Below are 15,408 nucleotides of genomic sequence, written 5' to 3'. Positions count from 1 at the left end.
CCAGATAAAGTCAAGCTGTGAAAGTTTAAAGCTGCACTGTGAACATGTTTAAGATAAATGTCACTGAAGTTAATTATCAGGTGAAGTAGGAACCTAATAAAATTAGGGTTAAAGACACAAGGCTTTTATAGTTGTTTAAAAAGTAATAAATCCATATTTTCCTGGTCTGAGTTAGCAGCACTATTTCTTGAGGACCAGTCAGTAACAGGACACTTGTTTCTTGATCTGGCAACCCCATGTAGTTTGTCTTTAATCCTTGAGCATATTGTCACAGCAGAATTCTTCAAACAAGTTAGAATACAAATTCTCTTAGTATCTTACTCCAAAAAGAACTTATACTTCATTTCTGAAAGACATTTGAGACGTTAAACTCACTTGATAGATTTAATCCACTCTTCCTTTTCCTCTGGGGTGGGAGCAGATATTCTGTACACTACATGGTTGCCTTCCACCACTCTACCATCAGCTTCAGTTTTACACGCTTTAATTACCTGACCTTTATGACTAGGGTTGTAGAGCTCAAAGCAGTTCTGGAGGGTAGAAATGGAAGAAATCAATTTACAAACCAAAACAAAACTGACAAACATCCTCATTTAACACGAATTTCTATGAGGTTTAGTTCTTAAAAGAAAAAGAAAAAAAAGAGGGGGGAAGGGAGAAGAGGGGAGAGGGGAGAAGAGATCTCACTGGTTTTCTAGGGTCTTCAACTTCTCTTATGCTAAGATTTTCTAATGGAATAATTCCTCTTGGTTCTTTGTCCTAAAGAAAAAGACAATATGTTATTAGCCACTTAAATATCTTTACTACAAACAAAGTTCACTGTAATATATACTCACTGTTGTGTATTCAAAGTAATACAGGCAATTATCAGTCAGAATAAACCATCTCCGTTTCCACGTTTTTACTCTTCCCCCTACAATCAAAGTTATGGCTGAATTAAACCTGTGTCACCATCAAGACTTCAACAATGGGTAAGACAGTGATTTAGTTTTGCTTGGTTTTCAAAATGTAGCTTGATTACTTCATCCCAAATGGATCAGGCACAGATGAGCTGAGGTTAGAGGAACATGTTACCGTAACTCTCATGCCAAGACCAAATGCCCAAGGCAGCATTAACTATGGTGTTGCTGACCAGCCACAAAAGCTGGATGCTCTAAAGTTGCAAATGTCTCCTCTTTTACAGGGAATGAATGCAACAGTTCAGCAGTCATGCCCACTCCCTCTGTCCATGCCATCACATGTTTACTGCATCCAAAACATTAATACTATAGAGCCCTCAGAAATGCATTCAGTGCTGCTACAGCAAAGGGAGGCCAATCACCAGTGTCTGGTTTAAGCTGGTAAGCAGCTAAACACATCACTTGCACTCTTGCTCCAGGATCAGTTGTATAACTACCTGGTTGCAAAATCAGTAACTGGTTTCCAGCAACAGGACCAACCCTATCCACAGCACATATTGTACAAGAAAAGGGTCCCATCAGTAAAATCAAGGGCGTTTTATCACCTTCCTTTAACTTGGGAGCATACATGTGGTCAAGAAACTACTTTCAAATTTAACATCAAGTGCAGAAGATGCTTATAAATATTACTAGCAGAACAAATATGTACCATGAATAAAGAGCAAATCTTATGCCAAAATGTACCAATTTTAGTCACCTGCCATAATTTACTATTTTAAAAGCATGTTCTCCTTATGGGTTAATATATCACTGAGTTCCCCTGACAGAAGAAATAGCTACTGCTCAAAAAATGCCAATTTTTCCTGCATTAACAGGGTAGAAACAATGACCATAGAGCTCCTCTTTCTTACACCCGCTAATGTCACATTGTAAGGAACAATTCCTTTTAGAAACACACATTACTGTCTTGGAGCTTTCAGCTGGTTTTCTGCCATTGGCTACTTCAGAACATGTCTAGCAGTCCACAAGCACATTATTTTTCAAACTCATTTCCAGGAAAGACAACTGCAGATAAAGCATTCATGTGTTCTTAAGATCCAGGCTTAGCTCCACCATAGTTATCTGACTTCAGGATTACGTCACCACCTGTGCATCATCCATTCAGCAGTGATTTAATCTCATTAATCCAACATTTCAAAACAGTTGATCTTGCTGTTGAATACCACACATAAAGGAGTACTGTCAATACACACAACCACCCCCCCCATTCAGTCCAAGTCATAGAACTAAATCTAAGACATAAGCATAATTTTTTTATCTTTTTGTTCTACTTGAGATAGCTAGGATTTTTCTTAATACAGAAATCCAAATAATATTAAAGAACAACTCTAGGAATCTCATGAAACTTCTTGATACCAGTGTACTACACGTTTGCATTGCAGACCAAGTATGTTGCACATTGTATCTTCCTTTTGCTTGGTTTCACGACCTACACAATTACCCCAGTGCTAACGCACTGCAATGCTCAATATACTCAATGAACTTTTATGTTTCTACTACATACACACACACATATTTTAAGAAAAATTTAATCTGCAAGCAGGTGTGGTGAAATAAGAGAAGGCAAAATAGTGCAAGATGCAGAAGCCGTGACAGAATGAATGGCTGAGTGAACTGGAGACAGTGAGGGAAGAACTGGTGGCAACCACTGTGACAGATCCTTAAGTAAAGCATTGTAGAAACATTCAAACTGGCACGTAAGTCACTAGAAAACTCCCATCACCTTGACTGAGAGCTGGTTCAAGTATCAGGAAGTACTTCACTTCAGCTTGACTCACTTCCAGATCGATGCATAAGCAGCAGCTGAGTCAAGGTGACGGCCAAGGCAGTCCTTGCTATCACAATAACATGACATCTTTTCATACAACCCAGTGTTCATTGCCAGGATTTCTAAGTCATGTTCTGTTCTCTAAGGTTAACATCGTTTAACATTTTTAGGGCACAAACTCATCAGGCTAACAGGCAACATGAGCTTGCATCAAATGTCATGGCTTGCCTAGTTCTAGTAGAAAAACAATTCAGCAGGGGAGAAGATGAAACAAACAGGCAAATAGGTAACTATCACAGAGGCAGATTAAATTGAGCAAAGGTTTTCCTCAAACTTTTCCCATGCCAAAACACAATAAAAAAATTAGCAGGTAATAACCATGTAGTTAAAAAGAAGACCTACTAATAACTTGAAGCAGGAACAATAGACTTAAAACACACACCTCCTTGGACAATATGAAATGCCAAGTAGTAAATTACAGTTGAGTTTGCTGAAGTTTTTCCTGACGTCACCTCCCTGCCCCTTGGGAAAAGCCGTATTTCTCAAACCTGAAACCTTTTGTAAAATCATGCTGCAGCTTTGATGAAGCTTTTGTCATGAAACATTTCCCAGCTCCAAGGTAGTATTGATGTTGAAGCCAGAGAGAAGATCAAGTATTTCCAAAGGCATCCCCCTTACTGCTCCTTTCTCCCTAAAAGAGCCAGGAAGTAGCTCATGGGGTTACAACATTCATGTGAGTTGCGGAAATAGACCTGAAGTCTCTGCTCCACTAAACTCTCAATTACTTTTCCAGGAAAAAAAAGCAGCAAGGCAGGAGTTTTTGGCAGGATAAGAAACTATTCTCACATGTAAGTCTCTGTGTCCCCACTCCACTGCTTCGCTGCAGCTGTCAACAGCACAGAAATGCTAATAAAGCTTGAAAGGCAATCTAATCTGTACTCGCCAAGTTTGCAGGGGTCACCATAAAACAAGCATTTAATATGCCTTTACAATGGGCTGAAACCCAAGAAGCTGGTTGATAAGGCTTTGTGGCCCATAAGCACTGTAGGCAAGATTAATGGTAAGAACTCGTGATAACAAAACATTCTTTTCTTTGGCCAAGATTGCCGTAGGCTCACAAAACAAAGGGTTTAGTACCATACTTCATATCTTATTCCAGCTTCCAGCCTTTTAAAGATTAAAACTGGAAGGAATTAAGTTAGCAGAAGAGGATCAAGAAAATCAAAGTATGAATCCATAAACATTTATAGTAATGGAGAGATATAAGTGATGTACTTCTGAAAGATCTAGTTGATTAATTAAAATGCAAAGACTTCAAGAAAATAAAGCAGCATTATATCTTGTAGATGGAAATCTAAGGAAACCACAGGAAAAGGCCACAACAAGGCACAAGGTACAGAAAGAGGAACAGAAACTCTCTTCACTTACGTAACCCAACATAGGATTTTTTTCCCCCCAACTGTGGGCAAAGTACAAACTAGACAACATAGGTAAAAGAAGCCTATAATTAAAGGAAAAAACAACTGACAATAACTCAGGAAACACATATTTAAACATTAAAAAAGGTCTTAGGACTAAAGGCAGCAACGTGTCTGAAGTTAGAAAATTCTACCCAAATCTTCAGCACCTTTATATGAAGTTTTAGAGGGGAAAGAGAGAGATGCACCATCAAGACTCATTTTTCTTCTCATCAAGAATGTTTATTTCTCATGTTGATACAACTAGGCAGAATGGACCCACAAACTGTACAGTTATACAGGTGATTTGCATCAAAGCTTGGATTTCTTTGAAAAAGAAGTTTCCCTTGACCACATCATTGACTGCCTCAACCTGGAAGAGCATCAGTTACTACAAGAACAAGGCAGGTACCAGAAGGCACCAGTTTCCTGATTAACCACCACTATTCTCTTACCCCAGATTAGGGAAGAGAGAAAGGGCATCCTCTCAAGGCCCATCCCTGGCAGGATGGGCCCAAACGTGGAGCTTTTGAACTATCTCCAAGTTCTCAGTAACTGCCTGACAGGCAGAAGAAAAGAATGTGAACATGTGTCTAGCTTGAATCATTTCCTCTCCGGCTTGGTGGAATAATGTCATAGTTTCCCTCAAACTAGATGAAAATATTACATAAACCAAGCTGTTTGCCAGGAGAGGCTGTTTTAGGCAAGGAAATGCCTCCCTGTGCAAAATGACTGCAACTTGGACACTGAGACAGAGCACAGACTACAGCTTCAAAATACCTTGAAGTGGATGGCAGAAAGCTTCATGGTGCCAACACCACTAATAATTATGATGCAGAAAAATCTAAAAGCTCACAATGTCTCAAGCTGCCCTAAGCAAGGATTCATGCTTCAGACAATGTAGAACTGAATGATAATTTAGGCTTACCACGATAAAGATGTCTATATAAAGGAAACAGCTGAGTCTACATAGATAAAACCAGAACTACTGTCTGGCTACCAGGTTTAGGCAAGACTTATACAAAGTCACCTCTGAACAATTCAGGGCAGCAAACTCTCCAAAAGCATCTAGCACCCTCTCAGCTTTCTAAAGCCCAGTGCCAGCCTGGAAAGCTAGGGTGATCTTTAGGATAGTTGAATCTTATAGCACATGAAAGGTCTGTGACATCCATCTCCTGCTCACAGGATAATCAATATGGGGAGCTGCAATACTAAACAGACGGGCACAAGTAGATAAATGGGAAGAGTTAACTGTAAGAAATACCAAATACAAAGTACTGTCATAATATACTCAAGGTTTCCAAGATGTCTTGGTCATACTTGTAGTTTTAGATGAACTTTCTGTTTCAACTCTAAGTATTATAACAGCTAAACTCTCACACAGCAGTAGTCTCCTTTGCATTTCAACAATACTGAAACTTTCCATATCACCGTTCTCCAGAACTGAAGGAAACCCTACTCATTTCACAAGATGTGTTTCCCAACAGAAGGGACTGTAAAAATGCAAACGATGTGGATTGAGACAGCACTCTCAACATACAGTTTAAGCCTCCTAGCAAATAGGAAACCCAAGGGAAAGAAAGAAAAGAAAGAACAGAAGAAAAAAGAACAGAAAGAAGATAGGAAAGAACAGAAAAAGGAAAAAAAAAGAACAGAAAGAAAATGAAAAAAAGAAAGATTGCCAGGCTTATTTCTGGTCAGTGCACCTACACTCGTAAAATGTATTTGTCTGTCCCAGCCTGTGTGAGCTGAAAAAAATGCAGTCTTTCACGGAAGCACAGCTTCACGCATTTACAGGCTGAATCACCAGAGGCTTGTGGATATGTTTGATTTCTTTATTCAAATAACCCTCATGTCATGGGAGTGTTATGTGCCACACCCTGCTGTTTCACACACACTTTTACTACTGGGTTTTCTGTAGGCTGTCTCATCTACCCTGTACATAATAAAAAGCTGATTTTATTGACCTTGTGCCAGAGCCAGAGATGGATTGTGCAGAAGTAGCTGGCAGCTCTCGCTGACTTTCAGTCACTATTTTTTTCAATTTCTTTGTTCCTCTATTTTTTATTAGATCTCTTATTGATCTTTATTAGAATTTTTATTGACAGCTTCTTCCGAAACTGTCATTCCTCTACACACACTCTCACTCTTGCTTGCGCTCTCAGTATGTGTATATGAAAGGGTACTAGCAATAGAAATATGCACAGCATGGGCTTATACCCAGCTTCTTCTCCAGAAAGCACATTACCTACATAATTTTGAAAGCCATTGCTGTTGAGATAGCTATCACCTTGTGCTACAAAATGGAGAAAATCTGCAAAGTCATCTTTGAAATTGTGCCAGCTGAGTCAACACATGTCAAAAAGCAAGAGCTTTGCTTTTTTGTAGTTAGAAAGATATCCATAACATCTGTAGTGCAGAGGCCAAAATAAGAAGACATCAGAGAGCACGTGAATGAATGCCAAATGCTTCCTCTTCACATCTATTTCTTTCCAGCAGTAGCATGACCACCAGTTTTTAGGTGCAATCAACAGAGTGGGCCCATGGCTCTACCTGGGCTCTACTTTCACCATACTCGCCCCACGTGCACCACACAGCACATCCCTTTTCACACTTCAGTCATCATTCTCCAAGTGCAAAGTTCCTTCTACTTTAACAAGCAGTTACACGTTAAATTGGCCAACAACTGGCTCTACTGGAGTGTGTACGGGTGTTTTTATATAATGAGGCTTATTTCATTGAAAAACAAATGTGAAAACAAAATTTCAGTCTCCTTTTTAAACGAAAAAATTCCCTAAGCCCAAGTGAGAACATGAATCTCATCAACTCTAAAAAAAGTTTGTGAACAAAGGCATCTTGCAGTGCCAGGAGACTGCAAATTACCAGAGGTTTCCACAACCCTAATTTGGTGCTCATTCAAGATTTTGTTACGTAAGCTAAAGATTGTATTTACAAAGGAAAATAAAAAAGCAAAATAACAGTTTTTATAAATGCATAGTTCAAATGTAATCAATCTTTCAATAATCCAATTGACATACAAGGAACAAAATCACCCTGGAACTTCATTACAAGAGTAAGGTGTTGTTTTCTCTTGGTAGAAATCATTCTTTCCCTCTTATGTTATTCATCGAACAAGAACAGAACAAGAATAGTCATCTTTATTTTTCTCCTTTACATGTAAGCACTTTCTTCTTTTCTAGAACACACTTGCATGTAAGCCAGACACTGACAGGCCAGTCAGAGTACCCCTGATGATACTGTTAGTGACACTGAGTGAAAAAGTAAAACGCTACTATAAATTTAATTTAAAAATAAGAAAAAAGAAAAAAAGAAAAAAGAAGAAAAGAAAACAGGAGGAAGGAGGAGGAAAACAAAAGAATGAGCAACTGAAAAGGATGGGACTGGAAAGCAATCAGATACGTACCTCCTAATGCAGAATAAGCAGAGACAGCCAGTCACAGAACAGAAAGGTGATAGGTCATAGGCCATAAGGAAAACAAGAAGGCACATTTAAACCACTCATTAAAAAATCATAGCCAAAACCAAACCAAGAGAAACTCACAAATAATATGGAAAAATAAAGACATACAAAAATAACTGTTTGAAGAGAAATCCTTTTTTGTACACAGAAAACTGAGTTGAAATATCAGAGTTTTCTGAAATGACCTTATAGAGACTTAGCTGCTATTTATCAGTCACAGCATATGGTAAATACCATACAGCATTTCCCTTTTGTCACTGAATTTTACTTCTCATATATCAGAAATAGAACTCCAAAGTTTGAAACAAGATCAATTTGGATATGTAAAATAAGAAGTAACAACATTCAGACATAAAAGGGTTACTTATTTTGGTTCATCCATTTTTGAATACAAATTACAAAGTTAATCCTATTACCTTCACAAGAAAGAAGATAGACAAAAAGCAGCAAACATGCTAACAATGAACAAACATGTCACAGCAAAACTGCCCTTATAACTAACCTAGTTTCAGCAGCCAGCCTTCTCTATCTGGATTGAAAAATGTATGCGTTAGATCATTTCCATCATCCTCTGGGATCTTAAATGGCTCATTCTTAATACTTTCATATAAATTCTAGAAGAATAAAAAAAAGAGGAAAAAAAGGTCAATTAACAAATGTCTAACAGCAAATGCAACCAGGACATCTTATTGCTTCTCAGACTCTATAAAATGCATAGTAAACAATATCCATAACATTCTGGACCATCCCTTCTCAACTCTGTTTAGTACTTTGATTAAGTTTGATTTTAAATTATTCCATCTATAAATGTCTCTTCTTACAGATTTTATAAGCACTCTTTGCAAAGACATCTTTAAGTTAACTTCAGCATTCAGTATTTCAGAGGCTTCAGCTCTCATTTAGTACAAGTTTTGCCAACTGAATCTGGATTTTCAGAAAATGGTTTAGACCACCACAATGTCTTAGAAAAATAAGTATTTTTACTAATATCTCAAGGGACAGGAGGAAGCTCCACAAGACACATGGGGAGGCAATGATGAAACAATGATTTTCACTGTTTTTTTTCCAGCTTTTTTCTGACTTATCCAAATACTTTTTCCTTTTTTTTTTTCCATAAGGAGCCAATTCCACAAGATTTTTGCCATCAGCAAACTACTGAGAGATATACAGTGTTTTCCCTGGAATCTTCTCTCTTCAACAAAAGACTGAACATAGGGAGAACCAGCTCAAAGCAGCTGTTAATATCAGAAAATGCTTCTTTCAGCTATTCAAATGGTTATGCATGCTAAAAAATGTTCTTCTTACTTTCCCTTAACAAATTTGCCTGAGAATTTTTGCACATGCTTCTACATTTCCTATTAAAACCACAAAACTATGTCTTGTCTTACCCAGTCGAACTTACCCGTAGTAATTCTTCTGGAAGGTCTCCACCTTCATTAATTCCACGATTCATAGAAATAAACCTCTCTACGGTTGGTTTATCTCTTACATTGTGGTTGTGCAGACTGGTATTCAGCATAATGATCGCAAATGAAAGCACATAGCATGTATCTGAAATAAAATTTGAAGGAGTTATCTTTCTATGTGTTGAAGTGCAAACCTGTGAAATGAATATATAAGCTCACCCTGACTGATAAAGACAAAGGTAGTAAAAAACTCTTGAACATGAAAAACTATGGAAGCAAAGTCTCAAATCTTTGTTTAAACTGCTGAAGTAAGCCTAAAAAGAAGAAAAATATGGAACCATTCAACTTTAAAGCCAGTAAGTGAAAAACAGTACAAGAGAATTAAAAAAAAAAAACAAAACAATAAACCCCTCTCTTTGAAAGCATTCCTATCACCCTAAATTAACATTTCACTTGAAACACTGAAGTGCTGTTGTGCAAAACATTTGCTGCACACAGATTTTGCCCAAATCATACTGGTAGATCTTGGTCAATCAGACTCCTACTAAAAGTACTTACAAAGCTTTCTCCGAAGAATAGTCTCTTAAAAATAATAGTTGAACTATATTTACACAGGCTGAAAATGACACTGACTCAATTTCTTGGCATGCAAGATGACAACAGAGATCTTATCATGCCTCTTGACACAGTTATGATTATAGTAAATTCTCCCAGAATTCAAGTACTAGGTCTGTTTTAAGAAAAAGCAGGATGGAAATCTCTCTGCTACATAGAGGAAAAATGTGTTTGCACCTTCAGCATGTTGTTTTCAATATGTATTTTCCTCTGTAGCTGTTGCAGACCTGCGTTACGTCAATCCTTTCCTAGCCTGTATGCTCCTCAAACTAAGCGATCAACAGCGAGCTATGATCATGTATAACTAAACATACCAACGGTGCCAGAATGCTAGAGTGTTCTGTGCAGTATTTCAATTAGCTTTCATACTTTAATTGGCTTAGATATATATATTAATGTTGAAGTTTTATAAATGGAACTGCTTTCTGGCTGTAAGCTTGCACCTCCTGAAAACAAAGTGTAGAATCAGACAGTTGCATTTTCTCAATTCTGAGAAATTTCTCATTTCACACATTATTTTATCCTGAACTTCCAAACTAGACATCATCTCCTTGCATCAGATGCAGAAGAATGTATATGATTAAAAACGAAAATAAAATACATATACACACAATTAAGAACTCCTATTATTTCCTGTGACTCACCTGTAGACTGGAAGACTCCTGGGTTACAAAGGCAGTAGCGTGAAGCAAAAGCTTCCATCATACGATCAATTTTTTGAGCCTCTCCTGGGAGTCTGAAGCTCCACAGAAACTGCCTACAGAAGGGATGAATAGTCTTTAGATTTATATACTCAGCACATATGACCAATAATCAGAAACTAACAAAAAAAAACAACCAAAAAACAACCACAAAACCAACCAAACAGCAATGTCTATATAAAACGTCCTAGAAATATGTTCTCAATCTCTCAACACACAAGTCAGGAGCTATTATAAAGCAACATGCACAGATGGCTAGCCCAGTAGTTCAGCCAGCAACACTGCATGCTATCAGGCAAGATAATATAGCAGTTCATATTCTGAGACTCTTTCTTCCAGACTAGTAAACGATTTTCTGTATGCATCCCATTTTTGCTGCAAGGCTGCTATGGGGAAACAATAAGATCAATCTTTTCTGTGTTTCCTGGCTAGTAAAAGCAATACTCATTCAGCTAGACTTTACTTACAATGTAAAAAGACACATTACAGAAAATATTTCTGGTAGGGAAGAGAAGCAAGGAATATAAAAAGCACTTAACATCTTTACTTGAACTCATCAAGAACATTTTAAAAATAGTAACAAGAAAACCCCCAATGCTTAGAGAGGTGCTGCCTGTCTAATGTAAGCTCACCCTGTAAGAATCAGACCTAGATCTCAAAAAGAAAGATTCATGATATTGTCCCAGTAATTCTGTAATATACACAGGAGATCTGTGCTCCTGTTTGGCAGCAGGAACTGGAATACAGTTTTTACTTTCATAACTTACTATTTCTATCTATAGGTACACTGGAATGCATACAGGACAGAAGTCTTCACAAATTTATTTTGGCACACTGTGGCGCTAAAAAGCTCCAATGAATCTAACATTTTTTAATTTCTTAGCAAATTATCTAAATTAAAACAGGATCTAAACCAGCAAAGTTACATGCTCTGCCATGCAAAACAAGTTCTTGATATTCCCTGTACAGTGGGTGCCAATATAGTAACCATTTATTCCTGTCTTCATCAGTTTTCATTTCAGGACATTAAAGTGTCACAGGCCATCTTTAGTTTCTCATCTCTATATACTGTCTTTTACTCACCTCATGCAAGGTTCCAACCCAGATCACGAATTTTGTAAGCTACCAAAATACAAACATTTAATAATAGCAGCTGCTAAGAAGAATAAAGTTAAACCTAACGTTAAATTGGGAAAAAGTGACAGAAACATGAAGCCTCCCAGAAAAGCTTCAGCAGACAGAGAAAAGGCTTCCTTAGCTCCAGCCTCAGGCAGCTCAAGTTACCATTACTCAACCATAGCAAAGCTGTTCTGACTCCACATCACAAGACTCTGCACCAGAGACAAAGATGGACATGGACATTTCAATTTATCTGGTGTCAGGATGGTGTCACTAATGACAATGAAATTGGCAGAACTATCTAAATCAACTTAAGTTGTTAGACCTGTAATGGATTTCCACTAAGACAAGAAGGGACTTCACAAGGTCACTGCATGCTAGCATCCTAGGGAAGTCAAGTAAACTGTTCACTTAGCAAGGGAAAAAAGTATACTAAAATATTATACTTTCATTCACATGACAAGTGGGAAACTCGGAGGGAAGTAGAAATAACTTGGTTCAAAGTTTACCTCTTTGAAATTGAACATAATCACAGATTATGGTCAACAGAATTCCACCCCTTCCTTGCCCAGAGGAACAAACTGAGGTGGAAGGAAAGAAGAAAGAAGAGGGCAGCAAAGAAAATTATTTGTTTGGGTTAGGAGTTTGTTTTTTACCTATCTCAATGCTGAGATATGAAGCAGATCCTCAAACGTCCACATATGGCAGGCACACCAAAAAGTTATTTGTGTTTGTTTAGTTGTTTGTATTGGACTGAAATAATGATGAAGTTTTCACCTTCGAAGGCAGCACATACACAAGCAATTGGAAGGGTTAAAAAAGAGCTGTCTCTGCTAACTTCCACAGTAATGCGTATAGTTGTGCCAAGCTGTAGATCAACTTTCTGATGAATAAATCTACACAGGGACTAATATGAACGTGCAGTTCAAGAAAGAAAGCTCAGGTCAAAAGAAAGAATTTACTCACCTTAAAGCTTGTACAAGATTGAGATCAGCAAACTCATGGAGTTCAACAAAAGCCTGAAGAACTTTAATATTAAATTCATCTCTATGAAAGACAAAAATGCAAATAGACGATTACGATTCTGAACTTTAAAGAATTCCTAATTATCTCTATTTGCTTCAAAGAATAAGCAAGAAAATAAATGATCATACTGACCAAATCAAGTCATCAGAAATAGTTTACAAATTTGAGAGGCATTCTGCCCATTATTGCTAGGTACTTTAGCAAGAGCCAGTATACTTAAACCTATTTTAGCACCACTTATTTAAATGACTCAAAATGGCCTGGCCTTTCCTGCTTCCCATTTATTATTACTGCACCTGCTTTGATATGGGATGACACCAAATAAATTTATCCAGTAAAATGTCTTTTGCATAAATTGTGCCATGAACTCAAACCAGTAGTCAACCCGAGATCAATTTCTTTAGCCATTCAACACATGAAAACCAAACTATCCTGTTTCTTCCTCTAAGAACAGAAAATATTAAAGCAATATATTAATTTATGTACAAAGATAAGTACTTTGGATACCGATTGTACCTAAGAAAAAGAACAGCTTTTTAAAAGAACTACTTAGTATGCACTATATTCTTACTCCATTCTCAAAAACCGTTACAATAGAAGTTTATTAGAGTCAGAATAGGGTTTGAACAGGCTTCTTCTCACCTAGCTTTTATATTGCTATGTAAATCATGAGCCAAATTTTGCTTTGATACAAAGATGTTGAAATGAAAAAGTAACATTTAAACATTAATGAACCCAAAACTGTTTGGATGCAGACAGTATTTAGCCTATGCCATCACTCAGTTCATATGCCAGAAGCATAAAGGTTTATAATCCTCAGAGTGTGCTTTAAATGCATCACCAAGACAGAATGCTGCATATCAGCCTCCACCCAAAATTAGAAAGGTGTGCACCCACCAGAACTTGTGTTGCATTTCTAACTGCATAGCCAGACTGCTCAGTAACACTCACAAGTAAGTACCTTAACACAAATTATTCATTCATTGAGATGTCCCCATTTTGTAAACAGAAAAACACATCACCTCTGTCAAGCAAAATGAGGTAATTCTCATGAGATTTAGTAATGCACTTTCAAGTGCATTTAAAGTTCAACTTCACTAGTTTTCAGTGCAGTAAAGTGTTATAACAGTATAATGAAAGAAACCATTCAATGGGGGTACTTTGTTACTTTAAGCCAAATATTGATTTTGCTTATGTGTATGGAAAGCTGCAGTAATTCAGAACAAGTATTAGCCTTATACTCTAAATTTTGCTCTTCTAGGTTTTACCATAAACTAGATTAATAGTGATACTTGTGCTGGGTACAGCTCCAAAGACACAAGCCAAATATCATGAAAGGTCTAGGAAGCCACTTAGAAAGAATAAATGAAGGCTTACAAACATACAAAGAGCTCTCCAATCTTTTATAGGATGTAATTAATCCCTTATTTATTACATTTTTAGGTATTATCCCATTCCATTTTACCATTCACTTTTTTCAGGTTCCTCAGTGCCATAACACTGTACAAGTCAGTAATTTAAAGTATCTCTCTTTATGGCAGAATGTTAAACAAATATTTCATTCTGTTGACTATCTTGGTGTTGTCTTCAGCTGTATTTAGGTAGAATGCAGAAATAATTCATGATGAGCCCCCAAGAGGGAGTGGGAAAGTAAAGGAGAATGAATGCTCTTAGACTCCAAGTGCCTTGATAAAAAAATAGAAAGTAAAGGAAAAACTCATCAATAATACGCAATGCCATTTGTATAGCATAAATCACTTAATAGCCCATTTCTGAGGTAGTCACAAAAGCAAAACTATCAGCTTAAGACCACCTCAATTGTTAAATTTTGTTTTATTCTAGGGTATTTATTTTATCTCAGGACCTAAAGGTCTACTGCATTCTTTTCAGAGGAACATAAATAAAAATTACTAAGATGCTAGGAAATTAATGTTGCAGTTCAAAGGTTTATCAAGAACCAAATCCCCATTCAAGGGGGGATCTTGAAATTTCTATACACATTCCTGAAAATCAGACTGTCATCACTTCACCTCCAGCCCCCCTTACTAATTAATGTAAGTGAAGAATAGAGAGAAATATCCTTTGCTTTCCCATTACCATATTAATATTACACCCTTCACAGAAATGAAGAAACATGAAAAAAAACAACCAAACAATTAAGACTGACTGGACAGACTGAATAAAAGCTTACTTTAAAGAAAAAGAAAAACAAACCAAATTTGAATTTTACTTCAACTGTTCCTTAAAGTGGATAGGCTGCTTCTGCCTTGTGGCAAAACAGCAGCAGTAGGTTAATTTTATTATCCAGCTGATTCATACAAAATTTCCTGATCAAATCCACTACATTTCTATTTAAACCTTGAAAAGTCTAGAAGATATAACTGAACTACATTATTTATCTGTATATATACGCAATATTAAGAAATACTGCATTTTCAGATTGGACCACAGTGCTACTCAGCAGCATCTCTGCCAGGGATGCAGAAGAATGAGCAATATTTTTTTTTTTCATTTTCAATGTGAACCCATGAATAGTCATAAAAATATCACTGATCACTCCAGTGGGCTTGGACATACTGGTATAACCTTTCTGCTTGGTACAGGAGTTCTGGGAATAAGGCTAGAAAAACTGAAAGTATTTCAGATGAGAAAACCAAGATAGAATGCAGCTCTCAAAACCAAACACAGACTCCTTTATACAAGCTTTGTTACAGTTTTGCAATTATGGACATTAACATATAAGTGATTTTATAATACTGATAGTCCAAATATTCAAGAGAAACAATATACTGCTGTTGTATAAAAATCATTGAAATGTCTACACGTACTATACAGAAACTTCATAGCCAAGATCTGTTTTCAAAATCTACATATTA

General features: G+C 36.9%; 1 protein-coding gene across 3 annotated transcripts in view; it reads right to left on the bottom strand.

Moving 5' to 3' along the window:
- The window catches only part of CYTH3 (cytohesin 3), a 49,142-nt gene that overhangs the window by 731 nt on the left and 33,003 nt on the right, over positions 1-15,408 (bottom strand). For 2 of the 3 annotated variants that reach the window (XM_057416872.1, XM_057416870.1), the window contains exons 6-12: positions 12,473-12,553; positions 10,331-10,443; positions 9,068-9,216; positions 8,168-8,279; positions 837-913; positions 688-759; positions 376-530 (exon numbers count right to left, since the gene is read on the bottom strand). In XM_057416872.1, the coding sequence (XP_057272855.1) occupies positions 376-530; positions 688-759; positions 837-913; positions 8,168-8,279; positions 9,068-9,216; positions 10,331-10,443; positions 12,473-12,553 (759 nt within the window). Of the gene's footprint in view, positions 1-375; positions 531-687; positions 760-836; positions 914-8,167; positions 8,280-9,067; positions 9,217-10,330; positions 10,444-11,470; positions 11,718-12,472; positions 12,554-15,408 lie in introns of those variants that run through there. The other variant, XM_057416873.1, reaches the window with a different exon arrangement.

This window comes from Pezoporus wallicus, unplaced genomic scaffold, assembly GCF_028554395.1.
Source record: "Pezoporus wallicus isolate ANWC-B61680 ecotype Strahan unplaced genomic scaffold, APGP_CSIRO_Pwel_v1 scaffold_7392, whole genome shotgun sequence".
NCBI lineage: Eukaryota > Metazoa > Chordata > Aves > Psittaciformes > Psittacidae > Pezoporus > Pezoporus wallicus.
The sequence above is the reverse complement of the archived record's forward strand: the minus strand, read 5'-3'. Positions and strand labels throughout refer to the sequence as shown.